The sequence below is a fragment of the Sapajus apella genome, unplaced genomic scaffold (genome assembly GCF_009761245.1).
Source record: "Sapajus apella isolate SASKATOON/1434 unplaced genomic scaffold, GSC_monkey_1.0 scaffold183, whole genome shotgun sequence".
NCBI lineage: Eukaryota > Metazoa > Chordata > Mammalia > Primates > Cebidae > Sapajus > Sapajus apella.
Genome location: NW_022437123.1, coordinates 326683 through 341193, shown reverse-complemented (window position 1 = coordinate 341193; position 14511 = coordinate 326683). Strand labels below are relative to the sequence as shown.

Here is a 14511-nt window from a genome sequence, read left to right as displayed (position 1 = left end):
TGGGTTTTGTGTCTCACTTAGAATGCTCTTCCATGCCCCTACATTGGTGTTCCCTACCCTGACAAAAAATGATGCTACCATTAAGCCCAAATCAGTAAGCCTTACTCCCACATTCAAGCTTCCAATCACCTTTTTGGTGACCCATTTTTTTTTTCTTTTTTTATTTCACCTTCATTTTAATCAACACTTTACAAAGTACAGAACATACTATTTTGGGAAACAGTACTTTTTTTTTCTCTCCATCATACCCTAACATGAATCTCGAGGGCTTTGTGTTTCAAGAACATAAGCATGGAGGCCCCAGGAGGTTGGGATAGGATGGCCAGTTTTCCCCTTCACCTAGACCTTGGGACCAATGATGCACCACTGCTATGGCTGGTGACCTGCGAATGCCAAGTGAGAGCCAGAGGGAACTGTGGGAAGGCAGGAAGTCCTCTGTATCCCCCTAAGATGGGGCTCTGGACAGGGACCCTCAGAGCTCCACCACGCACCCACATCCACCCATCCCCAACTCTGAAGATAAACATAAATGATTTTGGCATACAGCAAGATGAAGGCTTGGAACTGTTTCACTGTTAGCACCCTAATGTTTTGGAGCCGACTGCTCAACTCTTCCTGGATCATCTTCTGAATGCAGTTAAACTGAGGCAGTGGAAGGGAAAATGCACAGAGCTCGGCCTGTCTTGAAACCTGAATCTGACCTGCTTTTCACTCCACAGTCCACACCAGAGTTAGGGTCTCCAACTTGGTTGGACTCCCTTCCAGGATGATTTTCAATAGGTGTTGGGTTAGTGCACCATTCTTAAATAGCCAATTATCATAGGATTCTGAGCAAATAAAACAATGCAGTTAAGTGAATAGAATAGAAAAACTGTAGTAAATAGACTACATAGGGGGAAAAAAACTATCCTTAATGAGAAAATAATGCAATAATAAAACAAGAACAGAATACATACACAACTGGCCCTCCACAGCCACAGATCCCACACCCACAGATAGAAAATTTCAGGGAAAAAAAGGATGCTTGCTTCTATACTGAACATGTACAGACCATGTTTTCTTGTCATTTTCCCCTAAACAATCCAGTATAACAGCTATTTACATAGCATGTACACAGCATTAAGTATTATAAATAATAGAGATGATCTAAAGTATACAGGAGGATGTGTGTAGGTTATAGGCAAACACTACTCCCACTATTAACAGGGATTTGCACATTTACAGATTTTAGTATCTGTAGGGGTCCTGGAAACAATCCTCCGTGGGTGCTGAGGGACAACTGTATGTAATGAACATTCCAATAACAGGTCTACTTAGAAATTTTGAATGTTAATGAAAATTTAAAACTTCATAAAAAGGTAGGAAGATAAACTCAAGGAAATCTCCCAATAAAAATTAGAAACAAGAGAAAAGAAAGTGAAAGAAGTTATCCAAAAACTTAGTTTTTGAACAGTAACACTTTCAGGGAGAGAAGAAAAAAGGGATAAAAATCAAATGAATAATTAAAGAAGAGACTGGCTCAGTGGATGAAACTGATATAGCTGACATGTCTGAATATTTGAATGTCATTCATCTTTGTAGTCCTAGAGTCAGATACAAATCAGATAACCCAAATATCTGAAATACTAATCATTAGCAAAGTTTGGGGTCTTCTAAATAAAATTAATAAAGGAATAATGCTTGGGAAACAGAATTAGTGAGGCTAATTCCTCTTGGTATTAATAATGAAGAACAATATTTTATAATCTAGCATTCAGTATCTTGCACTGGTAGCAAATGAGCTGTGCCTGTAAGCTGTCAACACTTGCCCAAAAGCTGAAAAACTAGAACAAAGTTACTGTGGCCTAATCACAAAAGTGGTCAATAAGAACATCCCTGATACAGAGTAGCAAGTAGAGAAACTAGAGTTAAATTTTTCATCAAAACTAAGGTATTTGCCAGAGAAGGAGAGTAGAAGTCATATAGAAAAACCTTTTTTTTTTTCCTTTGAGAGTCTCATTCTGCAACCCAGGCTGGAGTACAGTGACACAATCACAGCTCACTGCAGCCTCAACACCCAGACTCAGGTGATTCTCCCACCTCAGCCTCCTGAGTAGCTGGGACTACAGGGGTACGACACCACACCCAGTTAATTTTTTGTATCTTTTTGTAGGGCTACACCCTATTGCCCAGGCTGGTTTCTAACTCCTGTGCTCAAGTCATCCACCCACCTTGGCCTCCCATAGTGCTGCGATTACAGGCATAAACCCCTGTATCTAGCAATATGGAAAAACATTGTATATGTTAACAATTATTTCACCTTTAAAATATATAAAATAACATCCTAGTTATCATAAAGCTCACAATAGAACACTGGTCATTAAAGCTAAAGAGCTTAACTGCGCAAGCAGGAAAGATTAAGCATATAAAACACAGTATGTAATGTCATAGGATTGTAAAAATAAACCTATTATGGAATTGAGAACATTAAACAAAAAAATGGGATGGCTGACATATAACTAGTACAGGAAACAAGTGAGCAAACCTCTCAAAAAACATCCTGCTTTAAATGCCTGCATTTACTGAAATCATTTTAGAGGAGAGTCAGTGGCTCACAACTTTGGATATAGGGAGGAGGTAACATTTAATAAGAGAGCTAAAGTGAGAAAACACTCCGAGAATCTAGTTAACAGGAAACTTACTTTACCTCCCCCATCTCTGCTATTAGTAAGACAACTAAGTATTTGTATATTTGGGTAGTTACATGGAATGTCTCTCCATGTCAGCCATATCTACAGTAAGTTCTTGTCAGCAAAATATAAGTTCTTTCCACAAGGTCCCTAAATGGACTTAAGATATCTCTGGATCCTTACTCACTTTCAAATGTCTGTAAATTCTGCGTATGTGCACGTTTCCATAAAGATACCTCAGCTTTTACTAATAGCTTCCAGAATAAGCTTCAAAAAGTTATACGCTTCACATTGAAAGATATTGTCCATTCATTCTTATAAGCCAAAAAATGTCTAGTTCATTATCTTTATATTTAACATACATTTCAAATTTCTCCTAAAATATGACTTTAATCATAAGGGGATTGACCCTAATTAATCAATCTCTCAATGTTGGACACTTATCTTAAAAAAACAGAGTTGCCCAAAATATTTTAAATAAACATTATGTAAGAAAAAGACTATGCTGAAGGCCTTAATGCAGTAGGAAAATCATAGCTAGAGAAAGGCCCTGTTGAACTTGATCACCAACAGTTCTTAAACATCAAGTTTTCTCCTCCATGATTTAATCATATTACCACTTTTCTATATACCTTTTAGTTGTGTTGTGGACATAAAAGCCATAATCTAATTTTCTTTTACTAGAATACTATTTTTTTTCTTTTTTCTTTGAGATGGAGTCTTGCTATGTTGCCAGGCTAGAGTGCAATAGCGCAATCTCAGCTCACTGCAATCTCCACCTCCTGGGTTCAAGCGATACCCCTGCCTCAGCCTCTTGAGTAGCTGGGACTACAGGCGTGCACCACTGCCCCGGGCTTTTTTTTTTTTTTTTTTTTTTTTTTTCACATTTTAGTAGACACAGGGTTCCAGCAGGTTGGCCAAGATGGTCTCAATCTCCTGACCTCATAATCCACCTACCTCACTCAGCCTCCCGAAGTACTGGGGTTACAGGCATGAGCCACCATGCTCGGCCTAGAATACTAATATCCCTACCCTACAAAGTTCCTACCATGAGTTGAAAAAGTTCTGTGAGGTACTGAATCACATTCACATCCTCTATCCTGAGAACACTATACTAGCATTTAACACCATGAAGAACTAACCATAGCTTCAGGGTGTAACTGCTGAACCCACACCCAGCTCAAAAATATTAACTGTAATAAATGTAATGCTCTTATCCTATTTTCCTGAGATTACTCAACATCTCAGAGAAGAGGATAAAAACAATTATTTTCTGCCTCAGATTCTCTAACCCTTAACATAGTCCTGAAAATGCAGCCAAAATGCTCACTTTTAAAAATCATTCTTTGAGAAATAAAAAAGTAATTACTGAAGAAGACAGACAAGCTTTAAGTGTGAGAAGGTATTATATGGCTAACATGAACACTAAACTTAACTGCATTTCTTAAATGCGTATGTACCAGGCACTGTGTTGTCTTTTAGACATATTCTTAAACTTCACAATTGTCCTGATGGTAATTCATCATTGTTCACATTTTACATTTGTAAAACAGTATTTAAAAGAGAGAGATAGAGACAGAGACAGAGAGACAGAGAGAAAGAGAGAGAGAGAGAGAGAAAGAGTGCACGGAAGGGCTTAGAGGCAACATAACTTCTCTAAGATCAGCTACTAAGTGGCAGAATTAGGACTCTAAAACACAGCCTTGCCTGATCATAGAGCCTATGCTTTTTAATGTCTTAGCATTTTGCCTACTCAAGCTAAATTGAAAATCCACTAGATTCTCAATTCTTATACTAGAAAGTGTAAGTCTTACTGATGGATGGGCCAGTAGTATTACCTGTGTATCTCCTATTATGTAGTACCACATGCATAGTAGCAACCCAAAGATAGCTAACTAAAGGAAGTCCATGCCCTACTGCAAAATAGTAGAATACCTTCAAGAAGAATGTATGATTTGGCCCATGAAAAACAGATCAAATGTTTTAATGAATGGCACGTATAATAAGAGAGAAAAGTAACCTTAGAAGAAACTGTTATATAGGTCTTATTTTAAAATAATAGCATGAACCCATGAAGTAATAATCATTCAAGAGTTATCAGTGATGAATATTAAAAAGTAGACATTTTACCTCTCAACTAAATGTTTAATCAAATAGGAATACTGAAGGCGCATTAACTTTTTTATTGAGGCACAACAAGGCATTGTAACTTGCCTGGACTTGAGGCAGTCAGTTTAGTAAGCTGAACGTTAATACAGTTAAGGATTAAGTGCAAACAATATACATTCACAGCTTGACTAGCGAGGCTACATCACAATTTATAAAGTGCCAGATTAGTGCTAATTGTCATTCAGCTTGATTTTTCACCTTAGGAAGGAAAACAAAAAAGTAAGGACCTCCTCCTTCCTCTAGGAATGAAAACATTTTCCTAAACCAATTGGTCATGAGAACAAGAACTACTTTTCCTTCAATCCCACTAATTAGAACACCATCCTTTTATTGTCAATACTGTAATGACTCTCAATCTTGATAAAGAAGATAGCCTGAAAACGTAGAGTATTTCCAGCTACTTCCATAAATTGCTCCCCTGTGCAGACGTAACCATATCTGGTCTCCCTGGAAGAGCTGAAGAATTGCATGATTGCTAGCAGTTTCATGGTCTGGAGCACCATCATTGGCATAGGCTGATACCAAGACCTCTTCATTCTTCATGAGGTTGACATACAGTGGCACATTCACTGCCAGCTTTAGCATGTGAAAAATGAAAACATAAGTGCCATTCACCGGGCAATTAAATCTACCAAGCTGAAGATCAAAAGTTTCTCCTAAGTTGTTCAGAAGAAGATCAAACACAATAGGTTGGTCTAAAGTTCCAGGGGCCAGATTAGAGGTTCTGGCTGCTGAGAAGGCAACTCGCATCTGCTGAGGCAGGGGGTACACATGTACTGGCAGTATGGTGGCTGCTGGATTTGACACTGGCACATCCACAGGGGTCATGCTACGGGAGTCTCCTTGTCCAGAGTCACCACTGTTAAAGGTTTCGTTGTCTCTTTCTGGGCTGCTCACCTGAGAAGAATCACTCCACCCTGCTGTTTTATTAGCAACAGTGAGTTTCTCATAATGAAGCAGTTAGCTTTGAACACAATATTTAACATTAGTTGGCTACTGAAACAGACAAAGATACATTTTATAGTAAATTCCAAAACAAAAGCAATATATAGCTAGATTATACTTTTCTAGATTTTTCTGGCAATAGGTTTTTATAATACCCTTCTAAAGCCAGAAAGGTCCAAGATAATCTTGTCTAATTGGTCCTTTTCTAAGAGTAAGAAAATGTGCCCCTCAAAAAGCAAGATAACTTAGCAAAGTCTAAAACTCAGGTCTGAACACTTTTTACTTAATCTTTCTCCCATAATTCTTAATTTCTTAGAGATCATTCTACAAAGCAGCTAATGTAGAAGGTCTTAAGAAAATGGGAGATTACATAAAACACCAATTTTTAGAACTACTAGCCACTAGGGAACTAAGCCCCATGATGAATGCCTGTTTTTTCTTTTAATTCCCAAGTTAATGTGACATCATACACTTTTAATGTTTTAAGTGCCATACAAAAACACTGCTCAGACTAAGGCAAAGGCAAATTGAATACTAGTTTTGTTTTGTTTTCAGAAGGAAAAGAATGCTTTCCTGTAACAGAGTTAATCTTCAGTGATCTTTTTTTCTCCATTATACCAAACTTTTAATAATTCCTTCACATTTTAAAAAGTGTTATAAGTATGCTGCTTTTGTTCCAAGTCACTGTGTCTTAATTGTTGCTTATTTGACTCTATTAATGCAGTGACACTAGAGTAAGTAGAAGTACCCATTATTACAAAACCACCATCCCGAGCCATCACATGAACTATCTGAAATCAGCATAGTGAATATATAAGGTTAAATATGCTCTGGTGTCGAGCAGATTTTTAAAAAATACCCACCCTTTTAATTCAATTTGCAGTGGTTTCCATAGCATTTTTAGGAGTCTAATATCTCCCTTAGTACTTTAGTATTACATTCAAGCAAATTGAAAAGCTCAACAAGATAAATACTGAAAAGCAATGTGTTTTGGGAAGAACTTGGTTGAGGATGCAGAAAGAACTAGAGACATGTTTGGGTAAATAAACTGTTCAGTTAATTATCCTTACCTCTTGAATTTGCTCGTGGACCACCAGATGTCCCTCCTCGCTTATAGCACTGCTGGAAATTATCCTAAAGTAAACATATAATATTTACCTTGGCATTAAAAATGCAGGACTATAATTGGTTATTACACAGGACAGCACTACTGGCTGGCAATCTGTAAGATTAAAGTCCCCTTAGTTCTTTATCTGGCCTCCTCCAGCAACCAAAGAAGTCAGATGTTTCCAAACACCAAGAAAAACAAGGCAAGAGCAACAGTGGCATTACTTGCTCATTTGTTAATTAACCCGATCAATTAGATATGTTAATGCCCCAAAAAGAATAAAGCACTTGGGGAATACTATGTAAAAGATACAATGCTAGGGAATGAGAGGCATTTTTAAATGTGGCATGGTCCTCTGTCCCTCATCTCAATATAAAAGGACATCATAAAGCAAGAACACAGATTTTTTTCAATGTTGCTCTATGTATACACCAAACTGGGAAGACTAATACCAACTATGTTGGAGTTTGGGAATTTTTTTTTAAGGAATTCATAAAAAATTATATTGTATAAATATATTTATTGCCTAGAAATATAATCCAATATATTAAGGAAAAAATGTTCCAGGGGCAGTACTTCAAACAAACTCCCCAAGTATGAAGGAAGCCAACCTTCATACAATCCATGAAAAGAATAATTAGTGGTACAATTATTATATGCAATAAAAAATTGAAGCAGGACAAGAAGGCACACAATAAAAATAATAAAGACTCTTATTCCATACTCCCAGTCATCGCTTTGCAAGAGCAACCAGCATTATCAATTTCTTGTTCCTCAGGAAGAAATGTAAAAGAGCACACAAAAATACTGTAATAGTGGTATTAAGAAGAGACAGTTCTTTTACTGACATCTATATTAATCGACATCCTCCCCTCACATACATTCCCTCAGAATCATGTAAGAACATCTAATATTTGCATGGCTGATATACACAGCTGGCTCTGTAGTGCTAAGTACTTAAGTGCTTTAGTTCATTTAATTCTCAGAATATCTCACGGAGAAAACCTCACTACCCTTCAGCATTAGATGAAAAACAGATGAGGAACTAGAGCTCAAAAAGTTTCACTAACATATCCAAAGTCACAAGGCAAGAGAAGTGATAAATGAGGGGTCAAACCCAAGGCATTTAGATCCAAGGTGTTTTTCACACTTTTTTTTTTCTTTTTTTGAGATGGAGTTTTGCTCTTCTTGCCCGGGCTGAAGTACAATGGCACGATCTCGGCTCACTGCAACCTCCTCCTCACAGGTTCAAATAATTCTTCTGCCTCAGCCTCCTGAGTAATTGAGATTATAGACGTGTGCCAGCACATCTGGCTAATTTTGTATTTTTAGTAGAGATGGAGTTTCACCATATTGGTCAGGCTGGTCTCAAACTCCTGACCTCAAGTGATCCACCCGCCACAGCCTACCAAAGTGATAGGATTACAGGTGTGAGCTGTAATCTCACACTGCACTAGGCCTTCACCCTTTTCAATACTGCCTCTGTGTAGATACCCATCCTACCTCATGTAACTGTAAGCTCTTCAAGCTTAGGTATTTTTACATATTGCCAACAGAATTCAGTATGGTACCATATACATACTCAAAGGCTTGTAAAACTTCAAAACTAAAAATGCTGATGTAGTATAGATTCAAATCCATAAATTCCCAAGGTTTGTTAAAGTGGAATTTCTAACATACTCTTACAAGTCTTTTATCATATGTAGTAAAGAAAATATGCTGGGTTCTTCAAATAAGAATAAACAACAACAACAACAACAACAAAAAACCTTATGAAAAAGGGCTTTGCTATATTTGCTTTTCAGGCAAATTAAGTTGAAGGCAATATAGTAACGTTAAAATCATGGGCTCTAGAATAAGAAAGTCACATTCTAATCTTCATTTACAATTTCTTTGATGAATGACCTAAACCTGTGAACCCCAGTTTCTCCTATAAAATAATGAATTAATGCAAACAACATGATTCATAATGTTCTTAATACCTTCTAAGTTTCATATATCAAGCAGTTATTTTTCTTCCTTGGGTAACTGGAAAAAGCTTCCAACTCGACTCTCCCTAAGACTTAACGAGTAGTTCTAAAAGTAAGAGTGCACTTTTAGAAAACAAATTATGACTGCTATATACTTGAATCACCAACGTAACATCAACAACTGTACCACTAATTCAACTGTGACAACTATTCTTACTTACCCTTTGGGAATAAGGTGATCCAGAATACTCTCTAGCTTGGAACTGCAGCTGGCTATAATTTCCATTGGAAATGGAAGGGAGTCCTCTGTAAGTATCAAAACCTAATAAATAAACAAACTTAGATAAGATTATGGACAAAATCATATTAAACTTTTTTTGTTTTTTTGGTTTTGTTTTTTAGCTGGAGTCTCGCTGTGTTGCCCAGGCTGGAGTACAGTAGCACGATTTCAGCTCACTGCAACCTCCATCTCCCGGATTCAAGCGATTCTCCTGCCTTAGTCTCCCAAGTAGCTGGGATTAGAGGTGCACACCACCACATTCGGCTATTTTTTGTATTTTTAGTAGAGACAGGGTTTCACCATGTTGGCCAGGATGGTCTCAATTTCTTGACCTTGTGTCCACCCGCCTCCCAAAGTGCTGGGATTACAAGCACGAGCTACCACGCCTGGCCATATTAAACTTTTTAACAGTCTAATTCTATATGCTTTAAAAGTTAAACTGATTATATAACGCCATCATTAGACTTATGACTTCTTTAAGCAAACTCTACTAATATTACTTCCACAGTAAAACACACATTTATAAAACACTGCTGTCTTCAAAGAAGCCAGGTTTAGACATTTACCACTGCTGGAATGCAAGTTGTGGTTGGGAAAGGGTGGTGGTAGGGCAGTTAGCTACTTAGGACCTCTGTCTAGAATTGTTTTTTTGTTGTTTGTTTTTTTATATGCAGTGTCCCGCTCTGTTACTCAGGCTGGAGCATAGCAGTGAGATAACAGCTCACTGTAACCTCAAATTCTTGGACTCAAGCATTCTTTCCAGTTCAGCCTCCCAGGTAGCTGGGACTACAGGTGCACATCACAATGCCCAGCTAATTTTTAAAATTCTTTGCAAAGAGAGTGTCTCACTATGTTGCCCAGGCTGGTCTCAAACTCCCAGCCTCAATGATCTTCCTACTTTGGCACCCTAAAGTAATGGGATGACAGGCGTGAGCCACTGCACTCAGCCTGTCTAGAGTATTTTTGTTAATAATAAGTACTGGCTAGGAAACTTGGAACCATAACAAAAATTTAAGAGATTATCACTATTATAGTCTCAAATTCTATATTCTTTGTGACATAATCTAACAAATAACTAGAAATTGGGCATTTTGTAAGTATGACGTACTTTTAGCAGTTTGACTTAACTTTTTTTGACTTACAAAAGAAAAACATTATTAAAATATGAAATTCATCCTTTGTAAAAGAAGATGGTGAAACTTTTCTACTTCAGTAGTCTCAAATTCTAATCTGCTTTTCATTCAGAAAGTTAGTTCCTCTGTTACAGAGAATACGTATATTAAAAATATTCTACTATCCACAAACAGAAAATTCTCTACTACATTGTAAATGACAAAAGGGAGCAGGGTTAGGTAAAAATGGTTTGAGTCAAGTAAACATACAGACGAAATAATTCAGTAGAATTAAATTTTATTCAGGGCATACCTTTATAACCACCAGGGGACCGATAGGAATTGGTTATTAATCTCCCACCACGAGTACATCCTCTAACAGATCCCCGGCTATTGACAAATGGCTGAGTAGGTCTGGGAAATACATTCGTCTGTGCTGGGTAAAAGGCAAGGCTACCATTGCTTACTTGAATAGTTCCATCGGGATGATAATTTGCTGCTTAAGAAAAACGGTTTTAGAGTCTAAGAGTTAAATGGTAATAGTCTTTATACTTAAAAGCCAATATATATCAAAATCATTAATTTGCTCCCTTTAAAAATAAATAGGAAATACATTCATATATATAATTCATCTACATATCTCAAATACATAATTCATATACATAATGGATTATTTAGCCTAAAAAAGGAAGAAAATTTTTACTCATGCTATAACATGAATAAACTCTTAAGACATGCCAAGTAAAATAAACCAGTTTCAAAAGCACAAATATTGTATACCACTTATATGAGGTACCTAGAGCAGTCATTTTCAGAATCAGAAAGTAGAATGGTGGTTGCCAGGGGCTGGGGGGAGAGGAGGAGGAGGAATTAGTATTAAATGATTACAAAGTTTCAGTTGGGGAAAGATGGAAAAGTTCTGGAGGTGGACAGTAGTAATAATTACACAACAATTTGCATGTACTTAATGCCACAGAACTATACAATTAAAAATGACTGAAATGGTAATTTTTATGCCTATTTTACAACCATTTTTAAAAACCAGGCTAAATATTCCAAATGAGGGAGTAAAAGAAAACTGATTCTAATTAGTACTATATCTGAGAAGGCACATTTGCGTACATCACCTGCCCTGTCTTTCAACAGTACAGGGGAGCAGAGAATCAGGTCATTTGTGCCTAGGTCTCAGGAGTTATATTACTGCCTCTTCGTCACTTGGTTAGCCAAGTACTCAGAACGCTCATTCATTTGCTCCACCTTCAGTTAAAAAATTCAATAGGAATCTGAAATACCAATATGAAAAATCTACAACTGCTTCTTAAATTAAGACAAAGTACAAAGTTACCTATTCTTGTATGAAAGACTCAAAATAGCCTCCCATTTCTAAGCAAATGATACAATGAGCATACTAAGTTATATCTTCATTCTTCAATCTTTTTTTATAAGATAAAAAAGGACATTCTGTTAACCACAGAATGGTTTCAAAATCCTCATATAAGCAGCCAGATGGTGCCCATTTACCTCAATCACTGTCTGTGGTAATCAAAGCAAATAGATTTAAAAATACAAACCTACTTCAAGGTTAAATCAGCCATCTCAGTTCCATGTCTACAAAAATTAAAATTAATAGGTAAGCTTAATACAAGAAAAGGCATTAGGTTTTTCTCAACATTGGAGGAACACATGAAGAAATAATGCTTACTAGTCAGGAGAATACTTCTCAAGTGTCACTCCAGACTTGCTAGACTTGCTTTCCATTTAACTGGCTATCCATCTAAGTCTTCCAAATACCATATGCAAAGATCTTACCAGTCTCTTGAGAAAGGACAGTTTGTTCTACATGTATAGCTGGCAGTTGGCACTGGGGTGGCGTCTGTGTACTTGCTGTAGTAAAACTTTGATTGTAGCCAGGTGAATAAGAGGATTCTTTTATTTCTTGTTCTTTTCGTGGAGGCAGAGGTGCATTAACATTGAACACCTTAAAAGACAAGAACACACTGAGTCATCTGGAAAGTTTCAGAGAAAATGCTCAAGGGTGACATCCAGCAAAATTCTACAATCAAAAACTTCTATTTTGCAGGCAAAGGACTTGAACAGACATCTCTCCAAAGAAGATAAATGTGCAAATAAGCACATGAAAACATGCTCACTATCATTAATCATTAGGAACATGTAAATCAAAACGATAATGCAATACAGTTTTATACTCATTAGTAGGACTACTTTCAAAATGACAGAAAATAAGTGTTGGCAAGGATGTGGAGGAACTGAAACTCTCATGCCTTGCCGGTAGGCATGCAAAATGGTCCAGCCACCACTATGGAAAATAGCATACTGCCTTCTCAAAGCATACACAATACATGATCCACTAATTCCATTTCTAGGTATATACCCAAAATAATTGAAAATAGGGACTAAATAGATATTTATATACCCACGTTCATAGCAGCATTATTCAGAATATCCAAAAGGTACAAACAACTTAAATACTCTTGAATGGAGAAGCAAAAGGAAGTACATACATGAAATGGATTATTATTCGGCAGTACAAAAATGGAATTCTGATATACTCTATAACATGAATGAACTCCGAAAACATTATGCAAAGTGCAAAAATCCAGATATAAAAGGAAAAATGATACAGGATACCACTTAGATAGAATAGGTAAATTTGTAGAAACAAAGTGAATAGAGGTTACCAGAGCTGTGGAGGGGGTTACAAATAAGAAGTTGTTGCTTAATGGATACTAAGTTTCTGTTTGGAATAATGAAAAAGTTCTGGAAATAGTGATGATGTCTGCACATTATGAATGTATTTAATGCCACGAATTGTATACTTTAAAAAGGTTAAAATGGTAAATTCTGTGTTACATATATTTTACCATAGTAAAAAAATCAAAACAACACTCCTCCTTGATTCCTGACAGAATTTACACTGAAGAGCAAAAGTTAATCTTCCTGCTATTATGCTATCATAATAATGCTTACTGAGAATAAAAGCTATATAAGGGAAAGGAGTTTTTCAAAAACTAAAGATGAATGAAATATTTTACCATTTACTGAATCTTTACCAGGTTGCAAGCAATGATCTCTCCTTCTATGACTGTCTACCTCCCCAATTCTGCTCCGTTTTTCCTTGTATCACACAGCACCCGATATACAGGTATTTGTCTCCCTAGCCCTCCTACCTCCATAGTAAAATGTCGAGTTTCCTGAGCCTACTTTTCTTTTTCTCACTGCTACAACCTCAGTGATTAAGAACAGTTCCTGGTTTTATAACTATTATATAATCAATAAATCAGTAAGGACCAATGTGAACTAGGTGGGATTCAAACAGGCAGAGAAAACAGATTGGCATGAGCAAACGGTATTGTGACAAGAATGTATAAGGCAAGCTCAGGGGACTAAGTGTGGCAGGTTAACAGATGTGAAAAGGTACTGAGTGTTAGGCCGAGGACTCAATTTCCTTCTGTAATGGAATACTGCTTGCTTTTAATTAGAAAAAAGAAAAGGTAAAACCAATGTGGCTATACTATGCAGGATGAACTGACAGAAAAAGAGTGAAAAGCAAGGAAATCAAGGTATCTATCTAGAACTAAGATATTCTAAGTGATCAGTTGAGTGAATTCAGCTGTCTGGATTCACCAGCTGATTTCCCTGGGTGGTGCCTGCTTTCCACTGTTACTCCACTGGCCCCACTACCACCATCATTCCAAAGTGTTTGGAGTAGGACACCAACAGGAAGGGTATTTACTGGCTCACTGAAGCTACCCCCACCACAAAGAACTGTTTTATACTAGTCTGTGTTTAGAGAATTAACATACCAAACTAGCTGTAATATTAGCAAAAAAAAAAAAAAAAACCAATCTATTAAAATTTGGAAAAAAAAAAAAAAAAAAAGAAGCTGCATAATTCAAAACACCACACAAATCTGAACAAATCTCCAAAAACCATCTTGAGGCCAGGATAAAATGAAATGCAAGTTTCTGCAATGACAGAACACCCATGTATGTGTCTGGTATTTCAGGTTACTGATGTTAGGGAATAACACTAGTACTGATACTAGTATTTTTTTTTTTTAATTATTTATTTATTTTTATACTACTTTAGGTTCTGGGGTACGTGTGTAGATCATGTGGGATTGCTGCATAGGTACCCACATGGCAATGTGGTTTGCTGCCTCCATCCCCCCGTCACCTACATCTGGCATTTCTCCCCATGTTATCCCTTCCTGACCTCCCCATTCCCCTGCTGTCCC

The 14511-nt window shown here is 36.9% G+C and overlaps 1 protein-coding gene across 27 annotated transcripts in view; it reads right to left on the bottom strand.

Moving 5' to 3' along the window:
* Positions 1 to 4832: 4832 nt before the first annotated feature.
* The window catches only part of CAPRIN2 (caprin family member 2), a 50447-nt gene continuing 40768 nt past the window's right edge, over positions 4833 to 14511 (bottom strand). For 12 of the 27 annotated variants that reach the window (XM_032268560.1, XM_032268567.1, XM_032268551.1 and 9 more), the window contains 5 exons: positions 12063 to 12231; positions 10567 to 10752; positions 9083 to 9183; positions 6854 to 6917; positions 4838 to 5758 (listed from right to left, as the gene is read on the bottom strand). In XM_032268560.1, coding sequence (XP_032124451.1) covers positions 5190 to 5758; positions 6854 to 6917; positions 9083 to 9183; positions 10567 to 10752; positions 12063 to 12231 — 1089 coding nt within the window. In that variant the 3' untranslated portion in view covers positions 4838 to 5189. Of the gene's footprint in view, positions 5835 to 6853; positions 6918 to 9082; positions 9184 to 10566; positions 11862 to 12062; positions 12232 to 14511 lie in introns of all 27 variants that reach the window. The other 15 variants (XM_032268547.1, XM_032268550.1, XM_032268559.1 and 12 more) reach the window with 8 other exon arrangements.